Below are 21049 nucleotides of genomic sequence, written 5' to 3'. Positions count from 1 at the left end.
CTCCAGCTCAGGTCATGATCCTGAAGACCCAGGATCAAGTCCCACATCAGGCTCCCAGCATGGAGCCTGCTTCTCCCTCTGCCTGTGTCTCTGCCTTTCTCTCTCAGTGTCTTTCATGAATAAATAAATAAAATTTATATTAAAAAAAACGAGCACAGAGCCTATGTTCCCTTTTATACACAATTATAGAAAATGCAAACTAATCTACAGTGATGGAAAGCAGATCAGTGGTTGCTTGGATGGGGGGGAGGTGAGGGCGTGCAAAAAGAGGAAGAAATCAGAAGCTACAAAAGGGCAGGAAGAATCTTTTGAGGGATATGCTTACTATTTTAATTGTGGTGATGGTTTCAGAGTTCTATACACACACACATGCACACACACACATCTAAACACTTGTAAGCGTATCCTTTAAACATGGGAAGCTGATGGAACATCAAATATATCTCAAAGTTGGTAGAATTGTATAAAAGTGAAACCAGTGGGGGAAGCTGAGTGAGGGGTACAAAGGATCTCTCTGTACTATCTTTGTAGCTTCCTGGGAGCTTACAGTATTTCGATATAGAAAGTTAAATACAAATTAACAAAATTGTATTAGTACTTGTTAAATTGTTCTTTTTTTTAAGATTTTATTTATTTATTCATGAGAACACAGAGAGGGAGAGAGAGAGATGCAGAGACACAGGCAGAGGGAGCAGCAGGCTCCACGCAGGGAGCCCGACACAGGACTCGATCCTGGGTTTCCAGGATCACACTCTGGGCTGAAGGCAGCGCTAAACCGCTGAGCCACCCAGGGATCCCCTTTACTGACTTATCTTATGTGTCTCCTTCACGAAAATATCAATGCTTCAAGGGCAGGGATTTTTGTCTGTTTTGTTCACATCTAAGTTCCCAATACTAGAAAATACCTGGCACATCCTAGACACTCAATGAATTTCTCAAATGAATGAATGCTTATTTCCTGTCCCACAAGTGTGTTTGTCTCTTTCTTGTTGATTTAAGAACTCTTTATATGTTAGGAAGATTCACATGTTATCACAAAGGGTGCATATGTTTTCCTGTTGGCGTTTATCTTTTACTTTGCCATATAGAGATTTTAAATTTTATGTAGTTATTTATCTGTCTTATCTTTCATGGCTTCTTGTGTCTTCCTTCCCTAAGGTTATAAACATTTTTCTATATATTTCTTCTAATCCTATAGATTTTCCCTTATAGAACTTCAATTCATCTATAACTTATTTTTCTGTCAGATGTGAGATAGAAATAGAACTTTTTCTTAAATGCTAGCCAACTGTCTACAATTTTCTTAACATATCATTTTTCTTCCTAACCAACATTTTATTTAACTTTTTAAAAGATTTTATTTATTTGAAAGACAGAAAGAGAGAGAGAGAGAGAGAGAAAGCATGAGCACGGTGTGGGGAAGAGGGAGAAGCAGACTCTCACTGAGCAGGGAGCCTGCTGGAGAATTTGATTTTGGAACTCGGGATCATGACCTGAGCCAAAGGCAGATGCTCAACCTAGAGAGCCACCCAGGCGCCCAACATTTTATTTTATTTTTTAAAGATTTTATTGATTTGACAGGGTGCATGAGCAGGAGGAGCAGCAGGTGGAGGGAGTAAGGAGAAGCAGGCTCTCTGATGAGCAAGGAGCTCAACTCAGGCTTGATCCCTGGATCCTGGGTTCATGACCTGAGCCCAAAGCAGATGCTTAATGAATTGAGCCACCCAGGAGCCCCTAACCAACATTTTAAAGGACTGGCTGGGGCAGCCCGGGTGGCTCAGCGGTTTAGCGCCGCCTGCAGTCCAGGGTGTGATCCCGGAGACCTGGGATCAAGTCCCACGTTGAGCTCCTTGCATGGAGCCTGCTTCTCCCTTTAAAAAAAAAAAAGGACTGGCTGATATTCTTTTTACCTGGAAAAATATTCCTTTCCTGTTGTGCAGTTATGACATTTATTTATTTATTGCATTTCATACAAGAACTTACTCTTCGTATTCTACAGAAACATTTAGCTAGCTCAACACATAGCACACAAGTGGGAGCAACAATCTGGGATTGGTGAATAAAGGAAGACTTTATCTGTGTGCGGGCTTCATGGAGCAGAGAAGTCCTGAGAGCTGGAGGGGGGTTTTGAGGTTTCCCAGTCCAGCGATAAACTTTTCACCCATCAGTGAATAAATTTTAAAAATAAGGGCAATTTTGCACATTTGCACACGTACGTGTAGGGAAAATCGTTGTAAGGCTGCCAACGGTCTTTCCTTGGGAAGGCTCCTGAAATCCTGGCTTTCTCCTTATTTTGTTCCGATGTGGTAAATTTCACGTTCATCCACTCCAAAAGCCCAGGAAACCCTGAACTGTCGTCCTGCTCCTCCATCTGCTAGATCTTGAACCACAGTCCTCCAGCCGACTGTCGCTGCGGGAGCCGCTGCCCTAGGCGGGGAGGACCCCGCAGTGAAAGACCAGCCGGAGGCCCGAGCCGCGGAGCAGGGAAGGTGCACGTTCCCGACACAATGTCGCCACCGCATAAGGCCGCCAAGGACCGGGTGAGGCCGAGCACAGGGTGAGAGCTACGTTGCACAGACGGAAACTGAGGCCCAGCGAAGCGCCAAGAACAGGCCTCGGGCACAGCGACAGCGCGGTCACCCGCGCGCCGGGACTCGGGCTGCAGAACCAGGGAAGGGGGGGGTGGGGGGGCCGCGCGGCGTCGGCGGGGGAGGGGCGGCACAGGAGCGGGGCGGGGCCGGGCGCAGGGGGCGGGGCGAGCCGGAACGCGCGCGCGCGCGGCTGCGTTTCCGGTCGGAGGCTTTTGCGGAGAGCCCCGCGTCCCTAGGGGGCGGCGGCGGCGGGGGCGGTAGAGGCAGCGGGGGATCCGGAAGTCAACACCATGTCGAGTCTGCACAAGAGCAGGTAAGGGCCACGGGGGCCAACCCGGCTCCACCACGCCAGGCCGGGCTGCCCTGCCTGCCTTGCCGAGGGGGGTGCAGGTGCGGCCAGGAGTCGGGGACCCCCGCCCCGGGAGAGGATCTCGGGTGCCCACTTTCCAGCCTCACTGCCTATGGGCCTGAGGGGGCACGGGGCCGAGGCACCTCTTCTGCTCCCCAGTGCCCGCCCCCCCCCGCCCTCCTTCTGGACCCCGGGTTTCCCCCTTCCCGGTGCCTTCCTCATCCAGAGCCTCGATGCCCCGCTCCTCAGCTCCCCATCCCCCCGTTCTTGTCTCCCTTGTTCATCCTCTGCCCGGTACCTTCCCCTCCAAACACTCCCCATCCCCCTTGCCCGGTTCTTACGAGGCATGCTGGACAACCTGGATTCTCCAGTTTTCCTTCCCCCAGGTCAAATCCTGCAGCAACAGCCAAATTTTGCTCACTGTTCAATTTTCCTCTAAACCTTTTGTCCTTGATTGCTGGCCAGCCCAGAGGTCTTCTAATCGTTATATTTTTGAGCCTTGGGAGCTGCCTGCGGATTACACAGGCCCGTTGTCTAGGGATCATGTTACTCCTGGTTCCTGGGGTTCCTTGAGTTCAGATAGTGGCCCTGTGGGCTGGGCCTGGCCAGCAGGAAGTGCCCAATAAATGCCAGCTCACTGAATATGAGAAATGTGTCTGGTTTCATGGTGTGCCTTTGAGAACCTCTAGACAAAAACATTTATGTTTTGGGGTTTGGAGTAAGAAGTGATGGGTAGTTATGTAGTTTCCCAAAGATGTCTTTGGCCAGGACCTTGACTGAGCTTTGCTGTCTTCATGTCCCCGAGGGGCGGGAGGAACTGTTGGAAGACTGGTGACAAGGAGATCTTTGGGCTTCAGGAGTGATCACTAAGTCTGTTACTCGGGTTTGGGTGTGCTTCATTTGCCTCCCCATCCCACCTTCCAGGATTGCAGATTTCCAGGATGTCCTGAAGGAGCCCACCATCGTCTTGGAAAAGCTTCGGGAACTCAGTTTTAGTGGTAAGCGGCAGCTGTCTGTGTTGAAGGTTTTCCCGGAGCAGCATTATGGTTTGAATGGAGGGGAAGGTGCACAAGGCCACACCCGGTCAGTTCTGGGGGCTAGCCGACCTCCTGGAGACTTTTCCAGATTCTGTGACTCTGAACTATCCTTGACTGCCCTGACCACCAAGAGCATGCCTGTGAGTCTTAGGATGTTTCCTGGCCTGTGAGTGGTGCTTGCTGCTTGCTGAGAGTAACTGGAGAAGGCTGAACACGGGAGGCTGGGAAGTTGGGAGGCTGGGAGGCTGGAGCCAGAGGACACTTGAGCCTGGAGCCGCTGCAGGGTCTTCCTCACTCCTCAGCAAACTTCCTGTGTTGTAGAATTTGGTTAGCTGCAGAGCAGTTCCTTATTCCCTCCCAGGGGAACAAAGCTGACTCAGGCCATAGTGAACTTTGGTTAAGCCTTGAGACCCTGACTTTAGGAGCTGAACTTCAGCCATGTTTGACTTTGCCCTCTGTGGCATGGTTAATCTTCCAGCACAGAGATTTTTTAGCTTATCTTTTAAAATACCCCAAGGTATTCTGTGTAGGTTCTTGTTACTGCTCGGCCCTTGTGACCTTGTCAGCAAGGCATTCTTGACTTGCTCTTCTCCTGCCTGTTCAGATTCTGAGGTGAGGGCATTAGCTCCCATTCACAATGTTAGGGATCCTGGAGCAACAGCTGCTTTAGCAGGGTTCCTGACAGTATTGCAGGAAGAGTTTGTTTTTTGTTCAGGAGTGATACTTAGACCCTGAAGATCCTGATAGGTCACAGGATGTATACCACACTGAAGAATTTACCAGGCCTCGGGGGAGCCATTCTGCAGTAGCAGTTGAGTTTGGGCTATAGAGTTAAGACAGACCCGTGTTTGAGTCCTTGATTGCTCTGTCATTACAGATAGTTTTTTTATCTGTAAGATGCGGACAACAAAGTGAACCTTCCGGATTTACTAGGGTTCTAATGAGGGTTAAGTGAAATAATGTCCATAAAGCACAAAGACGTATCATTCATAGCTTAGTTTATGTTCCACAAATATTTACGGTATGCCTTCTGTGTGCTGTGCCCCATGCTAGGGATAGGTAATATAAGACACATTTGGTGCATGTTTTTCTGGGGCTTACGCAGGGGTCAGGGATACAGATGTTAAATACACAAACTATGGTAGATCATCCTGATTGTGATGGATGCTATGAAGGAGAAGTCACGGAGCCATTATCATGTGTAACAAGAGATATGACTTTGATTGGGAAGAGAGGGTGCTGGGTTAACACTGCCCAGAGGAAGAAATGCAGAGAATGAGAAGGTGTTATTCCCCAAAAGAACATTCCACACTGAGGGAGCTCTGGCCTGGGGACAGGGGTCATGGAGGGAAATATACAGATTTAGCATCCAGTCCAGTCATTGTTGTGACGGAAAATGATCCTTGAAGGAGTACTTCTTGCCTGCTCTGCTGCCTGCCAGCTGGCTCTGAGGTGGAAGGCTGGGGGTCTGGGGCCTCTGGCCTGGGGCGTGACTCTCGCCTGCTGTGTCCACAGGCATCCCCTGTGAGGGCGGACTGCGGTGCCTCTGCTGGAAGGTGGGTGTGCATGGGCTGGGGTGTCTGCTCTGCTGAGAGTCCTTGGGTTCCTGCATGGGCTACCCCCACCCCGGCCCCTTCTGGTTCTGCACCTTTCCTTGCTTGTTTGAGGACACTTTTCTGGGAAGTTGTGGGTTTTCTGTTCTTGATACCCCCTCCAGGATCCTCTTGGGGATGGGATGCTTTGTAGTAGCAGTGAAGCCATCTCCTTCCTAGTCTGTATAGTACAGTGAAGTGATGCTTAATGTGACAAAGAAAGGCCATGCTTTGCCTGCAGCTGTTAGCTGAGGTGGGAGCCAAAGCCCAGTTTCCAGCCTCTGAGCACTAGGTTTTGTTATCATTTGGGAGAGTCTGTGTGAAGAAAAGCAGAGGAAAGGGCTGGTTTGAGATAAAGGAGGAGGGAGGCAGTGGAGAGGAGAATGGAGGCTACCCCCAGTCCACACTTCCACTTGTGGGTTCTAGCCCATCTGGTCTTCTCTCGGCTTTATTAGACATTTTCTTTGAGACCAGTCAGCCTCCATCTACTGTCTGGGATTGAGCTGGAGAGTCACCAGAGCTTTGATCCTCTCCCTCTGTGCAGATTCTCTTGAACTACCTCCCCTTGGAAAGAGCCTCATGGACCTCCATCCTGGCCAAGCAGAGGTGAGACCATGAGAAAGAGGGGGTGATGGGAGGGCTTTCCTGTGAGACAGCAGCTGGGGCTGAGCCCATCTTCCCCCTATTGCAGCTTCTCTGGTTTGGTTGCCTGGAAGGAACCTTTGGGATCATCTGTCTCTCCTCTTCTCTTCCACAGGGAGCTATACTCTCAGTTCCTGAGGGAAATGATCATCCAGCCTGGTATTGCCAAGGCCAACATGGGTGTGTCCAGGGAGGATGTGACCTTTGAAGACCATGTGAGTAAGGGTGGCAGCAGGAGCTGGGGCTACAAGGATCTGGCAGGTTTGGCCCCACCCTAGAGGTCAGGTGTAGCCAGTCTGGGTCCCCTCTGGTCCATCTACTACCTCCTTTCTGTGTTGGGTTGCTCTGCCCTTGGAGGCCGTTGTCTGTCCCTTCTGCTTCCCAGGCGCTAGACCCAGTCAGGTACATAAATCACAGCTTGGACTCCAAGTGTGCATAGCACTGGGCCCCATCCTCTTTGTGGGCTCTGTCTCCTTTCCTCCTCACCTCTGTTTCCTGGGGAAGGCCCTGGTTTTATAGTTGAAGAGAAAATCAGACCAGGGTAGGAGAATAGACCATCTTCCTGTGGCCTGGAGGAAGCCTCATTCTCTCCTCAAATACGGAGCCCCTCCCCGTGTTCAGGAAGTGGGGATGGATGGACCCAGGCCCATGCTCCGAGGACTAGGATCGGTGATTCAAAGTGTTGATGAATCAGATTCAAAAAGATACAATGTGCATTCATTCAGCAAGCATTTCAGCGAGTGCCTGGTACAGGCAGCATTCGAGGCGGCAGCAGTAGATGGAAATGACGGTCCCTGACCAGCAGGGATGTCGTCAGAGCAGACTGCAGGGCTCTACTTGGAGTTGGAATGTGATGTGAGAGGCTCCTGGAGTAGCTCCCAGGCTGACTCAGAGCCTCAGTGGGGCCTCTGCGCAGGCCCCCAGACTGGAGTCTGCCCCCTGGGGTCCTGTTGGACCTAGGACAGAGCAGCTGATTCTCTCCCCACAGCCACTCAACCCCAACCCTGACAGCCGGTGGAACACGTATTTCAAGGACAATGAGGTGCTGCTGCAGATTGACAAAGACGTCCGGTAAGTGGGGCGCTGGTGGTTACATGCTGGCCCCTGGGACTGCTGGGGAGTTTCCCAGGCCTGTGCTTTCCAGCATGCCCACAGGTGGGTGTTTGAGGAACTTTCAGGGGGTTGTCCACTAGGTGGGTCCAGGCCCGAGTGATGTCAGCCTGTGAATGGGGCTGGCCCGCGAGGCGGGTGCCTGGCTCTCCTTTTTCCCTGCCTTAGTGTCATGCCCTGGACGTAATGTAGGGTTTCAGCTGACTGTTCCTGCAGCAGATATTGAGGCCCCACTGTATGGCGGGCTCTGTGCTAAGTTCAGGGTTGAGGATGGACTCCACAGACATGGTCCCTCTTAGGAGCTGAGAACCTGGTGGAGAGGACGGGGAGACAGTCATTCAGCAAGACCTATCTTCCATATGATTAGCATTTGTGGTAAATGCTCTGAGGGGAGAATTCAGGGTGCTTTAAGAGTTTGGGGGAAGCCTTGGCTGAGGTCTCAGGAGTGGGAGGCCTCAGGGGAAGAGGGAGGAAAAGACTGTGGTGGCAGGGAGCTGCCTGCAGGAAGGCCCTGGAAAGCCCATGGGAGCACATTACAGGAACAGTATGAGGGCCAATGTGCTTGAAGCCACACTAGAGGGAGGCAGGCACTGGACCTTGGACTTGATCCCAAGGACATATAGGGCAGTTGTGCAAAGGTTTTAAGTGTAGGAGTGACAGGGTCAGATGTTTGTTTTTTAAAAAATCATGAGCTACAATGTGTACGTGGGTGTGCTTTTCCACTTGGCAGAGAAATGTGGAAACACGCTTGTGCTGTCTTGTGGGGTTGATGAGTCTGGCAGCGGGTGGAATCTCCCACAAGGCTGTGTGAGGAGCTGTAAGAGAGGCTTGTCTGCCTTGGGCCTGAGTGGTTAGAGCTAGAGTTCTGGGGTCTGTTTGCCTGCTTTCAGTTCTGCCTTCAGTGGGTGTCAGCTGTGTCTCTGGGTGCTCACCCTCCAGGGTATGCTCATTTTGCCCAGGCCCATCTTCAGAAGGCTCCAGGTAGACGCCCGCAGCCCGGCGCATGGCTCAACCAGGATGCAAATGGGGGCTTGTCTCCTGCATTCCCAGGCTGGTGTTGGGGCAGCCTCTGTCCACAAGGTGTCTTAACGGTTTGAGTCAAGAACCATGTCTTCAATCTGGTTCTAGAGAGAGAGGTTTTGTCTCTCACTGGTAGCAACTGTAGCACATTGTTCAGTGTTTCTGGAAGGCAGATTTTTAAAAAAAATATTTAATTTATTTATTCATGAGAGACACAGAGAGAGAGAGGCAGAGACACAGGCAGAGGGAGAAGCAGGCTCCATGCAGGAAGCCTGATGTGGGACTCGATCCCGGGTCTCCAGGATCACACCCTGGGCCAAAGACAGGCACTAAACCGCTGAGCCACCCAGGGATCCCCTGGAAGGCAGATTTGTGATGGGCTATGTGTAAGAAGTCTGGAAAATGTGCCTATGCTGCCGTACATACCTGAGAAAAACTTGTGCCTTAAACTCACATGGTGCTGTGTGTCGGTTATACCTTTAGTCAAACTGGAAACAAAACAAACCCAACTTGATCACATTCTAGAGACTGTCTCCCACCTTGATTTTTCCTCTCCCTCTGTCTTGGACATTTTCCTACGTCAGCTGTAAATGTGATCCTGTTGTATAATGTGCAATGTCACCATTTTAAGCCACGCTACACTTAACACCCTGTGCATATTAGATAAAGATTTTTGATGTGGAGAGATGTTTATGGTTTAAGAGAAGAGTTGGATTACAAGACAGTAAGGACACTTAATTTTATTGGCAAATATACACGGTAAGATGGGTATATGTTTGCATATGTATATATGTGTGTATCTATGCATATTTATATATAATATGAGTATATTACTTTTTAAAACCTGAACATTTAAAGATAAAATGTTACTTATTTTTTTAAAAACATGCAAAAATGCCCCAAACCTCCACCCTGAGTAACAAAACTCTATCCTATTCCCTCTTGACAGGAGGCTGTGCCCAGATATATCGTTCTTCCAGAGAGCCACCGAGTACCCTTGCCTTCTTATTCTGGACCCCCAGAATGAGTTTGAGACCCTTCGAAAGCGGGTGGAACAGACAACGCTAAAATCCCAGACAGTGGCCCGGAACCGGAGTGGAGTCACAAATGTGAGAGCCAACCTGGGGGCCCCAGGGATGCCTCATGACAGCTTTTTCCTTCATACTTCCCTTGGAGCATTGGCCATTGGGCCCATGACTATCTGCCCTGACAGTTACCCAGAGTGACTTTGGGTCTACCTCCAGGGCTCTTTCTGCAAGTCATGTATCAAAAGCTGAGTGTGAGGGGTGCGGGGAAGGGCCCTACCATAGGGTGAAGGAGCAACAGAGGAGATGGCTCTTGAAAAAGTAATTACAAAAAAAAAAAAAAAAGAAAAAGAAAAAGTAATTACATGTTGATGGGAAAGTGTGGTGGAGGCAGTAATGGCAGTGGGGAGCTGACCTGACCTAGGTGTCCAGGAAGACTTCCCCGAGGAGGCGATATGGAAACTGAGGGTCCAGGAACTAAGAGGAAAGCTCATTCCAGGTGGAGAGGAGGGCATACGTGGAGACTTCAGGCAGGAGAAAGTGTGTGTTCAGGAAATAGTGGGGTCTAGCCTAGCTGGAGGCAGGGTGCAGGGGTGGGGGGCAAGAGGGGTAGGGCTACTGAAGGATGCTGGCAAAAATAGTGGTCCTGAGGACTGGGGAGCCTTGCAGCGTTCTAGGCAGGCCAGTGACATGATTCAGATCTGCCTTTGTAAAGCATTGCCATGGGGCCTGTGGAGGTATTGATCGGAGGGGTAGAATAGAGGTTCAGAGGTGGCTGCATTATCCAGGCAAGGGCCAGTGAAGACCGGGGTGGAATGAAGGGTGGAGCTGAGAGACTTAGCTTGAATTTTTTTTTTTCTAAGATTTTATTTTTTAAGTAATCTCTATACCCAGCATGTTGCTCAAATTTACAACCCCGAGATCAAGAATTGCATGCTCTGCTGACTGAGCCAGCCAGGTTTTCCAGGAGCTAGAATTGATAGGACTTTGCTGGCTAAGTCATGCTGAGTTATTGAATCCCATTCTTCTGGCAGATTCCTGTAACTCTGAGAAGCTGCTTATAGCCAAATGAAGCATATTACTTTATTACCTTTTTTTTTTTTTTTAAGATTTTATTTATTAATGAGAGAGAGGGAGAGGCAGCCTCCCTGCAGGGGTCCTGGACCCTGGGATCAGGACCTGAGCCAAAGGTAGACAACCCCTGAGCCACCCAGGTACCCCTTCCTTATTCCTTAATTGACACCTAGGCTTTGGTGTGTGGAACTCCCAGCTTGTTTCTAAAACTTTTCATTGTCCTCCAACAGTAGAAAAACCCTCCTCTCTAACCTCCAACAAGCTAGTGACAGATAATATTGCAGCAGCTTTTTTTCTCCCCAAGTAGAATGACTGACCAAGTCTCTATCTTTAGGAGAGCAGCCGTTTTCTGCTACAGGGTAACAAGTGCCGTTACAGCTGATCCCATTGTCCCCATGCCTAGGACAGAGTTGTATGGGCTGAAAGGTGCAGAATGCTTGGCTTTGTGGGCAACCCTCTTACTAATAGTTGATGTCCTGGCTATAGGGCAAGGTGGGGACCTGGTTTCATTCATTTCACTACAGTAATAGGGGTCTGGGAGCCAAGCTCTTACCCATTTTAGGTTTCAGTCTGGTCCCGGTGGCAGAGAATATGACCAGGAGCTTCATCCCTGGACCGCTGGACCTGTGGTTGGACAGTTTAGTTCCAGCTGTACATTCATCTGACTTTGGAAGTGATACTGGGCCTCTGTCTCCTATAAACTGGGCATAATCATTTCCATCCTCCTGGCTTTTGAAGTGCCAAGAGGATGAAAGCAGGTCGTGGCTCTGTAGATTTTTGGAAGACTGGAAAGCACTTCTCTGAAGCCTAGGCTCCAGGTCTGGAGTCAGCCAATCTGGGTTCAAGTCCTAGTGCCGCTACGTACTGTGAGCCTTTGATGAGTGACCTAACGTTTCTTTCTTTAAAAAAAAAAAAAATATTATTTATAATAAAATAATATATATTTATATAAAATAATATTATTTTTTAGAAAATATTTATTTATTCGTGAGAGACACAGAGAGAGGCAGAGACACAGGCAGAAGGAGATGCAGGCTCTTCACAGGGAGCTTGATGCAGGACTCGATCCCCAGACCTCGGGATCACACCCTGACCTGAAGGCAGACGCTCAACCACTGAGCCGCCCAGGCATCCCGTGACCTAACATTTCTGAGCCTCAGTTTCTTCATCCTAAAAATGATGTTGAGCAGATATTCTAGATTGTACAGAGGGTTTAATGGAAGAATGCTTGTAGAGCACTGTCTTGCACTTAGAAAGCTCTCAGTAAATGTAGTGATATGTGTGTGTGTGAGTGCACATATACACGTGTGTGTGAGTGATGGAAGAGGGACTTTGTCTTCAGTACTGTGTGCTTCCAGTGTGTGGCTTAATATACTATCCCTACCTGCCTGTGCCTATAGCTGTCTCACACAGGTAACGCCAGGCACCTGAATCTTTGCAGAGCACCTGAGGCTCCTGCTGGCACCGCTGTTGGAAACCTCTGTTCTTTTTTCTTTTTTTTTTTTGAGACCTCTGTTCTGTTGCATAAAGGTTCCTCGTTAACTGGGATTCTCTTCTATTTATCTTCTAATTTTTTCCTTTTTATTCTCCCAATTTTTTCTCTTTTGTTTTTTTTATTTATTTTTTATTTTTTAAAAAAATTTTATTTATTTATTCATAGAGACACAGAGAGAGAATGAGAGGCAGAGACACAGGCAGAGAGAGAAGCAGGCTCCATGTAGGGAGCCTGACGTGGGACTCTATCCAGGGTCTCCAGGATCACGCCCTGGGCTGCAGGCGGCGCTAAACCACTGTGCCACTGGGGCTGCCCTCTTTTTCTTTTAAAGATTTATTTTTATTTTAGAGAGAGCACACATGTGTGTGCACATGGGAGAGGGGCATGGGGGAGAGGAGGAGACTCAAGCAGACTCCCTCCTTAGCACAGAGCCTGATGCAGGGCTGGATCACACAACTCTGAGATTATGACCTGAGCTGAAACCAAGAGTTGAATGTTTAACCGATGGAACCACCTAAGCTCCCCTTAAATTTTTCTTATTTGTTTATTTATTTTTAAAGATTTTATTTACTTATTCATGAGAGACACAGAGAGAGAGCAGAGACAGGAGAAGTAGGCTCCATGCAAGGAGCCTGATATGGGACTTGATCCCAGGACTCTGAGATCACACCCTGAGCCAAAGACAGATGCTCAACCGCTGAGCCATCCAGGTGTCCTGCCTCAAATTTTTCTTACTGAAAAATCTGAGGAGCCCCTGGCTGGCTCAGGCTATACAGCATGTGACTCTTGATTTTGGGGTAGTGAATTTGAACCCCTCGGATGTAGAGATGACTTAAATAAAACTTTAAAAAATCTGAAACTTTCAGAAAAGTTGAAAGAAGAACACAATGCTCAACTATATACATTTCTCTTTCTTTTTAAAAAAATTTTTTTAAATTTTTATTTATTTATGATAGTCACAGAGAGAGAAAGAGAGAGAGGCAGAGACATAGGCAGAGGGAGAAGCAGGCTCCATGCACCGGGAGCCCGACGTGGGACTCGATCCCGGGTCTCCAGGATTGCGCCCTGGGCCAAAGGCAGGCGCCAAACTGCTGCGCCACCCAGGGATCCCTCTCTTTCTTTTTTTAAAAAAATATTTTATTTTATTCATGAGAGACAGAGAGAGGCAGAGACACAGGCAGAAGGAAAAGCAGGCTTCTTGCAGGGAGCCCAATGTGAGACTCGATCCTGGGACTCCAGGATCATGACCTAAGCTGAAGGCAGTTGCTCAACTGCTGAGTCACCTAGGTGTCCCAACTATATACATTCTCAATGCTTAATTATATACATTCTAACTAAATTCAGCAGTTGTTAACGTTTTGCCAAATTTGTGGGTATATTATGTAGAGATAGAATATGTTGTACAGGCCCTGACCCTCACCCCCAAGAACTTCACCAGGTGTCTCCTGGGAATGAAGACATCCTCCTCCCTACCACCATCACATCCATGAAGATTAACAATAATTCCACACTAACACCCAATATCCAGTCCATGATCAGATGTTCTCCATTGTGCTAAGAATATTTTTTGGTTTGACTTCCCAACCAGGACCCAGTCAAGGTGTATGTATTGCATTGGGATGTTACACTTAACCAACTGAGCCCCCAGGTACCCCTATTTAAAGGTTTTTTAAAAAGTAAATGATAGGGGCACCTGGGGGGTTCAGATGGTTGAACATCTAGTTTCAGCTAAGGTCATGATCCCGGGGTCCCCACATCAGGCTCCCAGCTCAGTGAGGAGTCTGCTTCTCCCTCTCCCTCTCTCTCTCCTCTTGCTTATGCTCTTTCTCTCTCAAATGAATAAAAAAAATTAAAAAAAAAAAAGGTAAAGTATAGCTTACATGTAGTAAAATGCACAGTTCTTTTTTTTTTTTAAGACTTGTTTATTCATGAGACACACAGAGAGAGGCAGAGACATAGGCAGAGGGAGAAGCAGGCTCCATGCTAGAAGCCCAATGTGGGACTCGATCCCAGGGCTCCGGGATCATGCTCTGAGCCAAAGGTAGACGTTCAACTGCTGAGGCACTCAGGCGTCCCAAATGGACAGTCTTATATATGCAACTGGATGAACTTTTCCTCATGTATATACCTTGTAACTGCCAACCTAATCAGGACACTGAACATTTCCATCATACAGAATGTTCCTTCATGTCACTTCCTAGTCAGTATCCCTTCACCTCAGAGGTAACCATTGTGGCTTTTATCACATAAATGAGCTAGCTGTTTTGTGGAATATCCCACATTGTAGATTTGTCTGCTTGTTTCTTTTCATAATATTGGACACGCTCTGCTTTGCTTTGTATTCCCCATAAGCTGGAAGTTGAATGGTAGGCTGAATGGTAGACATTTCTGTCAAGAACACATTATCTGTAATGCCACCCACCTTACCAGATCCTCTCCTCCCGCAGATGAGCTCCCCACACAAGAACTCTGCGCCGTCATCCCTGAATGAGTATGAGGTGTTGCCCAATGGCTGCGAGGCCCACTGGGAGGTGGTGGAGCGCATCCTGTTCATCTATGCCAAGCTCAACCCTGGCATTGCTTATGTACAGGGCATGAATGAGATCGTGGGGCCCCTCTATTATACCTTTGCCACCGACCCCAACAGCGAGTGGAAAGGTAAGAGGGCTCTTGGCTGCCCACATCCCTCATGTAACTCCCTAGAAAAATGGACCAAGGAAAACCAGAGTGATAGGCCTTATCAGGTGTACAACTCCCTTTCCTTACCTCCATCTTCCCTCCGTCAGATGTGAGGGGTTGACTTGGATGGTCTCTAAGATCTTTTCCAGCTTAGGCTTTCTAGAATGTTGGGAGTTTCCTCATCTCAGTGTTTATAATTGAAATTCTGGTAGAGAAGAGAGGATGTATATACAGGAAGCTGAATGATTGACAAGGATTTAAATATATAACGATTGGAAAACATCATCAGAAGATGATATGTATCTATGATAGCTGCTAAGCGAAAGTACAGTGTTGCCAGATGTGACAAGAAAGATGTGTTGTCCTTAGTCTGAGGGTGGGGCATGGTCAAGGATAGAGGAGCACCTGAGCCTGACCAGGTGAGTGGGTGGCCCAGAGAGGCTCAGAGGTGAGGGAGAAAGCCCTCACATACGTGAGACATGGGGTGAGAGATAGGGTGGGACTCGAGAGAGCATCAGTCCCCTTGCAGCTGCCCTCCCCCTGCCCGTCCCCCAGAGCACGCCGAGGCAGACACCTTCTTCTGTTTCACCAACCTCATGGCTGAGATCCGGGACAACTTCATCAAGAGCCTGGACGACTCACAATGTGGCATCACCTACAAGATGGAGAAGGTGTATTCTACCTTGAAGGATAGGGACATGGAACTCTACCTGAAACTGGTGAGGAGCTCTAGGACCACCAGGACAAGGCAGACAGACGGGGAGGGGCACAGATAGGCAGGCCTCCTGCGTGTCCTAGGGCAAGGTCCAGCTTGAATCCAGGGATGGAAAATGGCTGCTCCTTCTGGAGGGTGCTGGTGCAAGTGCTGGGGCGCGACTGGGAGATTGAGGCAGCAGTTGACATGGGAGTCTAGCGGGCTGGGAGGGAAGAGGAAGCTGGTAGGGTGCCTGTCATGTGCCAGGCACTGCACAGTGCATTTACCACATGCTAGATGACTGTAGCTTGGTGGTAGTCCTCTGAGAAAAAAGTACAAACATCATTTTTTTTTAAAGATTTATTTATTTGAGAGAGCAAGAGCGAGAGAGGTCAGAGGGAGAGAGACGTAGACTCTATGGAGCAGGAAGCCTGACGCTGGGCTCGATCCCACAACCCTGAGATCATGACCTGAGCTGAAAGACACATAACCAACTGAGCCACCCAGGCGCTCCAGCGAACATCATTTTTAAAAATTAAAGATAATATATAAAGTTATTAGAGTGGCATTCCCTATTTCAGAAAATAGTTTCGTGAAGAGAAACTGTATAAACAAAAATGGTTTGTGAATAAGAAAATACATATAAACAGGTCTTTTTAAACAGATACAGAATTATATTTTTGCCCAATTTTGAAAAATTGTTTTTTTAACAATTTTTCAGTTAATAATAATCACTGGGGCTGACCAGAGAGCTCATATTAGGGGGATGACGGCCATGTAAGTCTGTAATATGAAGTAAATAAATGAGATGATACGTTTAACATGCTAAGCACAAAGCTAGGCTTATACTAAGTGCTGATAACGGTCTCTCTGTCCCTCAATCCAAGGTTATAATCCATACAGTATTTTAAAAGAATTAGAGCCATCATTGGTAAATCCAGAGAGCTCATAAGAAAGCTTGGCTTTCTGGCTTCTACTGGAAATTAGGAAGATCTGGCTGGCCGAGGCTCTCCCCACTCTGTGCCTGGCGCTGAAACATGTGGCCGGTCTCATTGGCTGTGTGGCATTGCGTGGCTGCCGAGCACCCCGCCCCATGCCCCTGTCTCCCCAGCAAGAGCAGAACATCAAGCCTCAGTTCTTCGCCTTCCGCTGGCTGACACTGCTGCTGTCCCAGGAGTTCTTGCTGCCCGACGTCATCCGTATCTGGGATTCCCTCTTCGCTGACGACAACCGTTTTGACTTCCTCCTCCTGGTCTGCTGCGCCATGCTCATGTGAGTGTGACCACCAGCAGAGGGGTGGGCAGGGGCTGCTCTCATGAGGAGGGAACCTCTGGACTTCCTGGGCGAGGGTCACACTGAGGGTGGTGAGGAAGGAGCTGGGCACTCAGTGGCCCAGGGTTCCAGCACCTTTGCTGCTTGTTTTCCTTAGACTGATCCGGGAGCAGTTGCTGGAAGGGGACTTTACCGTAAACATGCGGCTCCTGCAGGTAACGGAGTTTGGAGCGGCGAGCTCAGTCTTTAGTCGTGAGGCAGATGCTTACCAAGCAGCCACCCATGCCAGCTGCTGTGGCAGGCTGGAATCAGGAACAAGGCATAAGCGTCCAGGTCCCCAAGGCAGATCTGGTTTGGATCTGGTTTTGAATCCTGCTTTTACCACTTGAGTATGGTGTTGCTAAGAGTAACTTGGCGTCTCTGGACCAAATGTTCCACATAGGTTCATTGTGCCTGGGACACAGCAGTGCCTGGTACATTATAGTGCTTGTTGGTGAAAGTGCTTGGACCTGGGGGAGGAAAGTGGGGTATAGCGGTGAAGAATGTTGGTGCGGTACCAGACAGGTCTGGGCCACATCTTTGTTCTGCTGTGCTAGTTCCGTGACCTAAACCACCGGACGACCTCTCCAGGCCTCAGTTTCTTCAATGCCTGGCCTGGGGTTGGTTTTCACAATTGGATTGACCAGGTCTGTAAAATAGATCCAGTCACAGTAACTTTCTTATCAGACTGATGAGGTGACCCGGTGAACTACTGCGTAAGCACTGTCTAGTCCACTCTCTGGCTCGTTATGAATAGCACTCGGGTCTGAGGGCAGGAGAGAGATGAGGGAAGATGGTCCTGGTGCTAAGGAAGGGGCCGTGATACTGGTTGGTGCTGATTGGGTTGGGTAAGCTAGTGCTGCGGTGGGTATAGTGTTAGCTCTCTTCAGGGGCTTGGGCAGAACGTGGCATCTGGTAGCCTGTGGTCCCTGTCCATGCAGCTCAGGGCTCAGAGGGAAGGGCACGGGTGTGGCAAAGGTGGGAAGGCTGAGCTGACTTCAGAGGCCTACTGTTGACCTTTCCCGTACCTAGGATTACCCCATCACAGACGTCTGCCAGATCCTACAGAAAGCCAAGGAACTCCAAGACTCAAAGTAGCCTGTTGGCAGGAGGCCCAGGTTTGGGAGAGAAGACACTGACCCCTGTGTCCTGGCTTCTGGGACACGCAGGAGCCTGTGGGATCCCAGCCACCCCGAGGGGAAGCTGCAGGATCGGCCCACTCCAGGCCTCCTCATCTGGCTTCCTCACCCTAGGCCGCTCCACCGGGGGCACACTGTGCCATGCTCCTTAACCACCCAGCCCTGGCTTCTTCCTTGCTCTTTGACCCGGGGACCTTTTGCCCAGGCTGCCGAGCAAGGCCGGAGCTCATGAGGTGGTTTCCTGGGGCAGGGGCATGTTGGGGGCACTGGGGGCTGGCAGGGGCCCTTCCCTGCCTCCGCTCTGCTGCTTCCTTCCTCCTCTCCTGCTCTGGTCCTCTGGGCTCTGGTTGCAGGAGGTGCTTGGCAAATGAGCCAGAAACCACTTCTGGGGGTTGGTGCTTAGGCTTCTCTGTGGGGAAGGTGACACTGTGAAGGAGCTAAGAAGCTGCCAGGCCCAGGTCACACCCTCTATCCCTTTCCCACTGAGTGTTTGTTTCTGTCTTTAGTCATGGGTAGGTGTGTATGTGTCTCTCCATCCTCCAGGTGTCTGCTGCTTGTGTGTGTGTGTCTGTCAGTGCGTGCGTGAGGGGGTGGTCGTATCTTTGGTGTTTCTTCTCTGTCTCCCTCCCTTCCAGAGTGTGTGTGACTCTCTCTCCATTCGCCCTCTGCCCTTCTCTCTTGGGGTGCCTTATCCCCAGCCTCTTCCTCCCTCTTCCTTTTCATTCCTTGAACCCCAGAGACAGAATGAGGAGTCTGGCTTAGCAAAGTTCCTGGGGGTCAGTTCTGCCCTGTGCCCGTCCCCAGCCCTAGACCCCCAGGTCCCACAGACTGGGAAGGAGTCCACACTGCCTCACTAGAGGGCCCTGAATGTGTTCCCAACAGAAATCTTGGAAACCAAAAGCTGCTGAGAAATGATGGCCCACAAAGCTTTGGGCCCCTTCCCCTCCTTTCTGCCCAGGGTTGGAGGAAGAAGAGGGAGAGCTGGATCTTCCAGAGATTCCCCCCAAAGGCCCTTCTTTCCTAAAGTAAAAGGACATGAAAGTGGTATTGTACCAGGGGTTGGGATCTGAATGATTCAGAAGAGCAGTCATTCCCGTGGCTTCTGGGTCCCCGCCCAGGGTGGTAAGTCCCTTAAAGGGCAGGTGGGACCAATGGGATCCTCCCTGAGCTTCAAAGCCCTGGGTCCTGTCAGTGCCAGGAGAGCCAGGTGTCCCCCCAAGCAGGGTGAAGGAGCTGCTGCCCATCCCTGGTCACCTGCTTGGGCAGTTCTGGGATTTGGGGCAGGGGCACTCTGAGCAGGAGCAGCTGGTTTCACTTGCTGCTGGACTGTGGGAGGAGTGGGCTTATTTTGACTAAGCCCTTCCTCCTATAGTGAGGATGCAGGTGGTTTGGGTCTGGAAGGCTGGGCAGTGTAGCAGGGGTCCCCAACCTCTCCTCAGACTGGCCAGCAGTGGCCCGCCCGTCCCCGGAGCCTTCCCGAGTCTGGCAGCCAGGACTTTGTACTGGACTTCCCAGTCTGCCAGGCCTGGCTGTGGGCCAGGAAGAGCTGTCTCCAAGTGGCTCCTATACCAGACCGTATCTTGGATGCTCCTGGGACTTTATGCACTTGCCTTTTGCCTCCTCCTCTCCCAACATACAGTTTGGGAGATTTTTTACTATTTATTCAGACTCCTGGTTATTTATTGCAGACTGGCTAGTGCTTGATTTGGTGGTGAAGGGTGGGGCCAGGAGGGTAAAAAGCAGTTGGAGACAGTCTTCCTGACCTTCCAAGGTCAGAGTAGCATCCTCTCCCCCTACCTCTGGGACTGTCCCTATTTTCCAGCAGGTCCTGGCTGGTAGGGCTGTGAGCTATGTACTGGAACTGAGGGTAAGCGATATAGGAGGGCTGGCATGGAGTCCAGACTGCAAGCCCCCATCATGGCACAGAGACACTGCTTCCCCGAGGCCTGGCAGCCTGACTCAGCCTCTTCTCAGAACTTGTCAGCTGGTGGTTCAGTCCCACTTTGGGTGTTTGACCCTTTTACAGCCTGAGGCTTAGGCCCCAGCCTGGGACCCAGCAGACTGCCCAGGACACCTCATGCATTCCCTCTTGCCAGTCCCCCTGCCTTCCCTCCTGGGGCCATACTACTTGAATCACTGCATCTGATTCGCCTCAGTGGCAGGCTTAGGTCCAGTGCTCTTCGCTTGACCTTGGAATGAGGGTCAAGAGCAAAGGACCCTGTCCAGATGAGGCTGTGCTCCCCAGTGGGATACTGCCTAAGGAAAGGACAGACCCTTGGGGATTCCCCCTCCTGAGATTCTCCAGGGAGTGCCCTGAGAACCAGAGGGCCTGAGGCTTCCCAGTTGGGAAGCTGCCCCCAGGACTTTGGACACTTATAGGTTGGGCTGTACGAACTCAGCAGGTCTCACTCTCGAGTCAGAATGTGAGTCTGCTATTGTTCATTAGTTTTATTCCTTGAATCAATGCTGTTGATGACAAGTTGTCTTTAATAAATCATGTGTTCTTTGCAATGGGCATTGGTGCTGTGATGGGCTGAAACCTTTTGAGACCTTAGAGGAGGGAAAGTTTGAGTAGGGATGGAGTCAGGAGGCTCTGAGACTCGGCAAAGAAGGTCAGGAAATTCTTTTTGGAAGAGCCTGTTCAAGTCTTCTCATTCAACCACTGCAGTTTGCAGCTGGAGGCCAAAGGCCAGTGGGCTTGGGACAGAGGTGCTATGCACTTGATTACACAGCAAGTTGTTTTTGAGATTGACGAAACTGAGAATTCAAGTAAATAAAATGCATACTACCCACAATCTAAAGAAAATCACCAAGAACACGTTAGTTTTTGCTACATCGTTGTCATTTTCTTGATACAGTTTGTGTACTGTCTCTTCCCTCCCTTAGGTGGTAAGCAAGTTGCTGTATGATGTTAAAATATATTTATGTGCTATATAGAATTCACACATGCTAAAAACGTCTGAGTCCAGCCCCTATCTTGGACTATTTTGGTTATTTCAGCCTTCATTATGAGTAATAATACTGTGGAGAAGGGTTTCTGTTCAAGATCCTTGCATTCCAGATTCATTTCCCCAGCTCAGTCCTCTAAGTGGATTGAGAAGTATGAACCTTTTTAAGACTTTTATATATACTGCCAAACTGCCTTCTAGAATCGTGCCAGTTTTTCTTCCAACCAGCAGTGAGCATCAGCCCCTACGCTGTCCTCTTGCCGCTTGTTAAAACATTTGCCAGTGTCCTAGAACTTTTGACTTAACTTTGTAATGTTAGGGGGGGTGGATTTTGGTGTCAGGC

General features: G+C 49.5%; 1 protein-coding gene and 1 long non-coding RNA gene across 4 annotated transcripts; one reads left to right on the top strand and one right to left on the bottom strand.

Moving 5' to 3' along the window:
• Positions 1–2052: 2052 nt before the first annotated feature.
• LOC125755849 (uncharacterized) lies at positions 2053–3867 on the bottom strand. The gene is made up of 2 exons (XR_007413270.1): positions 3282–3867; positions 2053–2427 (listed from the first exon to the last, which is right to left on the bottom strand). It is a non-coding gene; the product is annotated as an uncharacterized LOC125755849 (long non-coding RNA).
• On the top strand, positions 2755–20269 carry TBC1D13 (TBC1 domain family member 13). Of its 3 annotated transcripts, none has more exons than XM_035721077.2 (12): positions 2755–2904; positions 3865–3938; positions 5493–5533; positions 6114–6175; positions 6327–6426; positions 7200–7282; positions 9291–9450; positions 14383–14593; positions 15170–15333; positions 16483–16580; positions 16738–16795; positions 17652–20269. In XM_035721077.2, exons 1-12 carry the CDS (start codon positions 2882–2884, stop codon positions 17715–17717), a joined length of 1140 nt encoding a protein of 379 aa, XP_035576970.1. In that variant the 5' UTR covers positions 2755–2881; the 3' UTR covers positions 17718–20269. The 3 variants fall into 3 exon arrangements, with proteins under 3 accessions (XP_035576970.1, XP_025331165.1, XP_035576971.1); XM_025475380.3 differs by having other exon boundaries at positions 16420–16580; XM_035721078.2 differs by lacking the exon at positions 5493–5533 and having other exon boundaries at positions 2839–2904; positions 16420–16580.
• The last annotated feature ends 780 nt before the right edge of the window (positions 20270–21049 follow it).

The sequence above is a fragment of the Canis lupus genome, chromosome 9 (assembly GCF_003254725.2).
Source record: "Canis lupus dingo isolate Sandy chromosome 9, ASM325472v2, whole genome shotgun sequence".
NCBI classification, from domain to species: domain Eukaryota; kingdom Metazoa; phylum Chordata; class Mammalia; order Carnivora; family Canidae; genus Canis; species Canis lupus.
Note: the sequence above shows the minus strand (reverse complement) of the source record. Positions and strands in the feature narration are given on the sequence as shown.

Coding starts and splice junctions, on each gene's coding strand:
- TBC1D13 (XM_025475380.3), top strand. CDS start 2,882: ATGTCGAGTCTGCACAAGAGCAG. Junction 6,176..6,326: donor TCCATCCTGGCCAAGCAGAG/GTGAGACCATGA, acceptor TCTCTTCCACAG/GGAGCTATACTCTCAGTTCC. Junction 16,581..16,737: donor GTCTGCTGCGCCATGCTCAT/GTGAGTGTGACC, acceptor TGTTTTCCTTAG/ACTGATCCGGGAGCAGTTGC.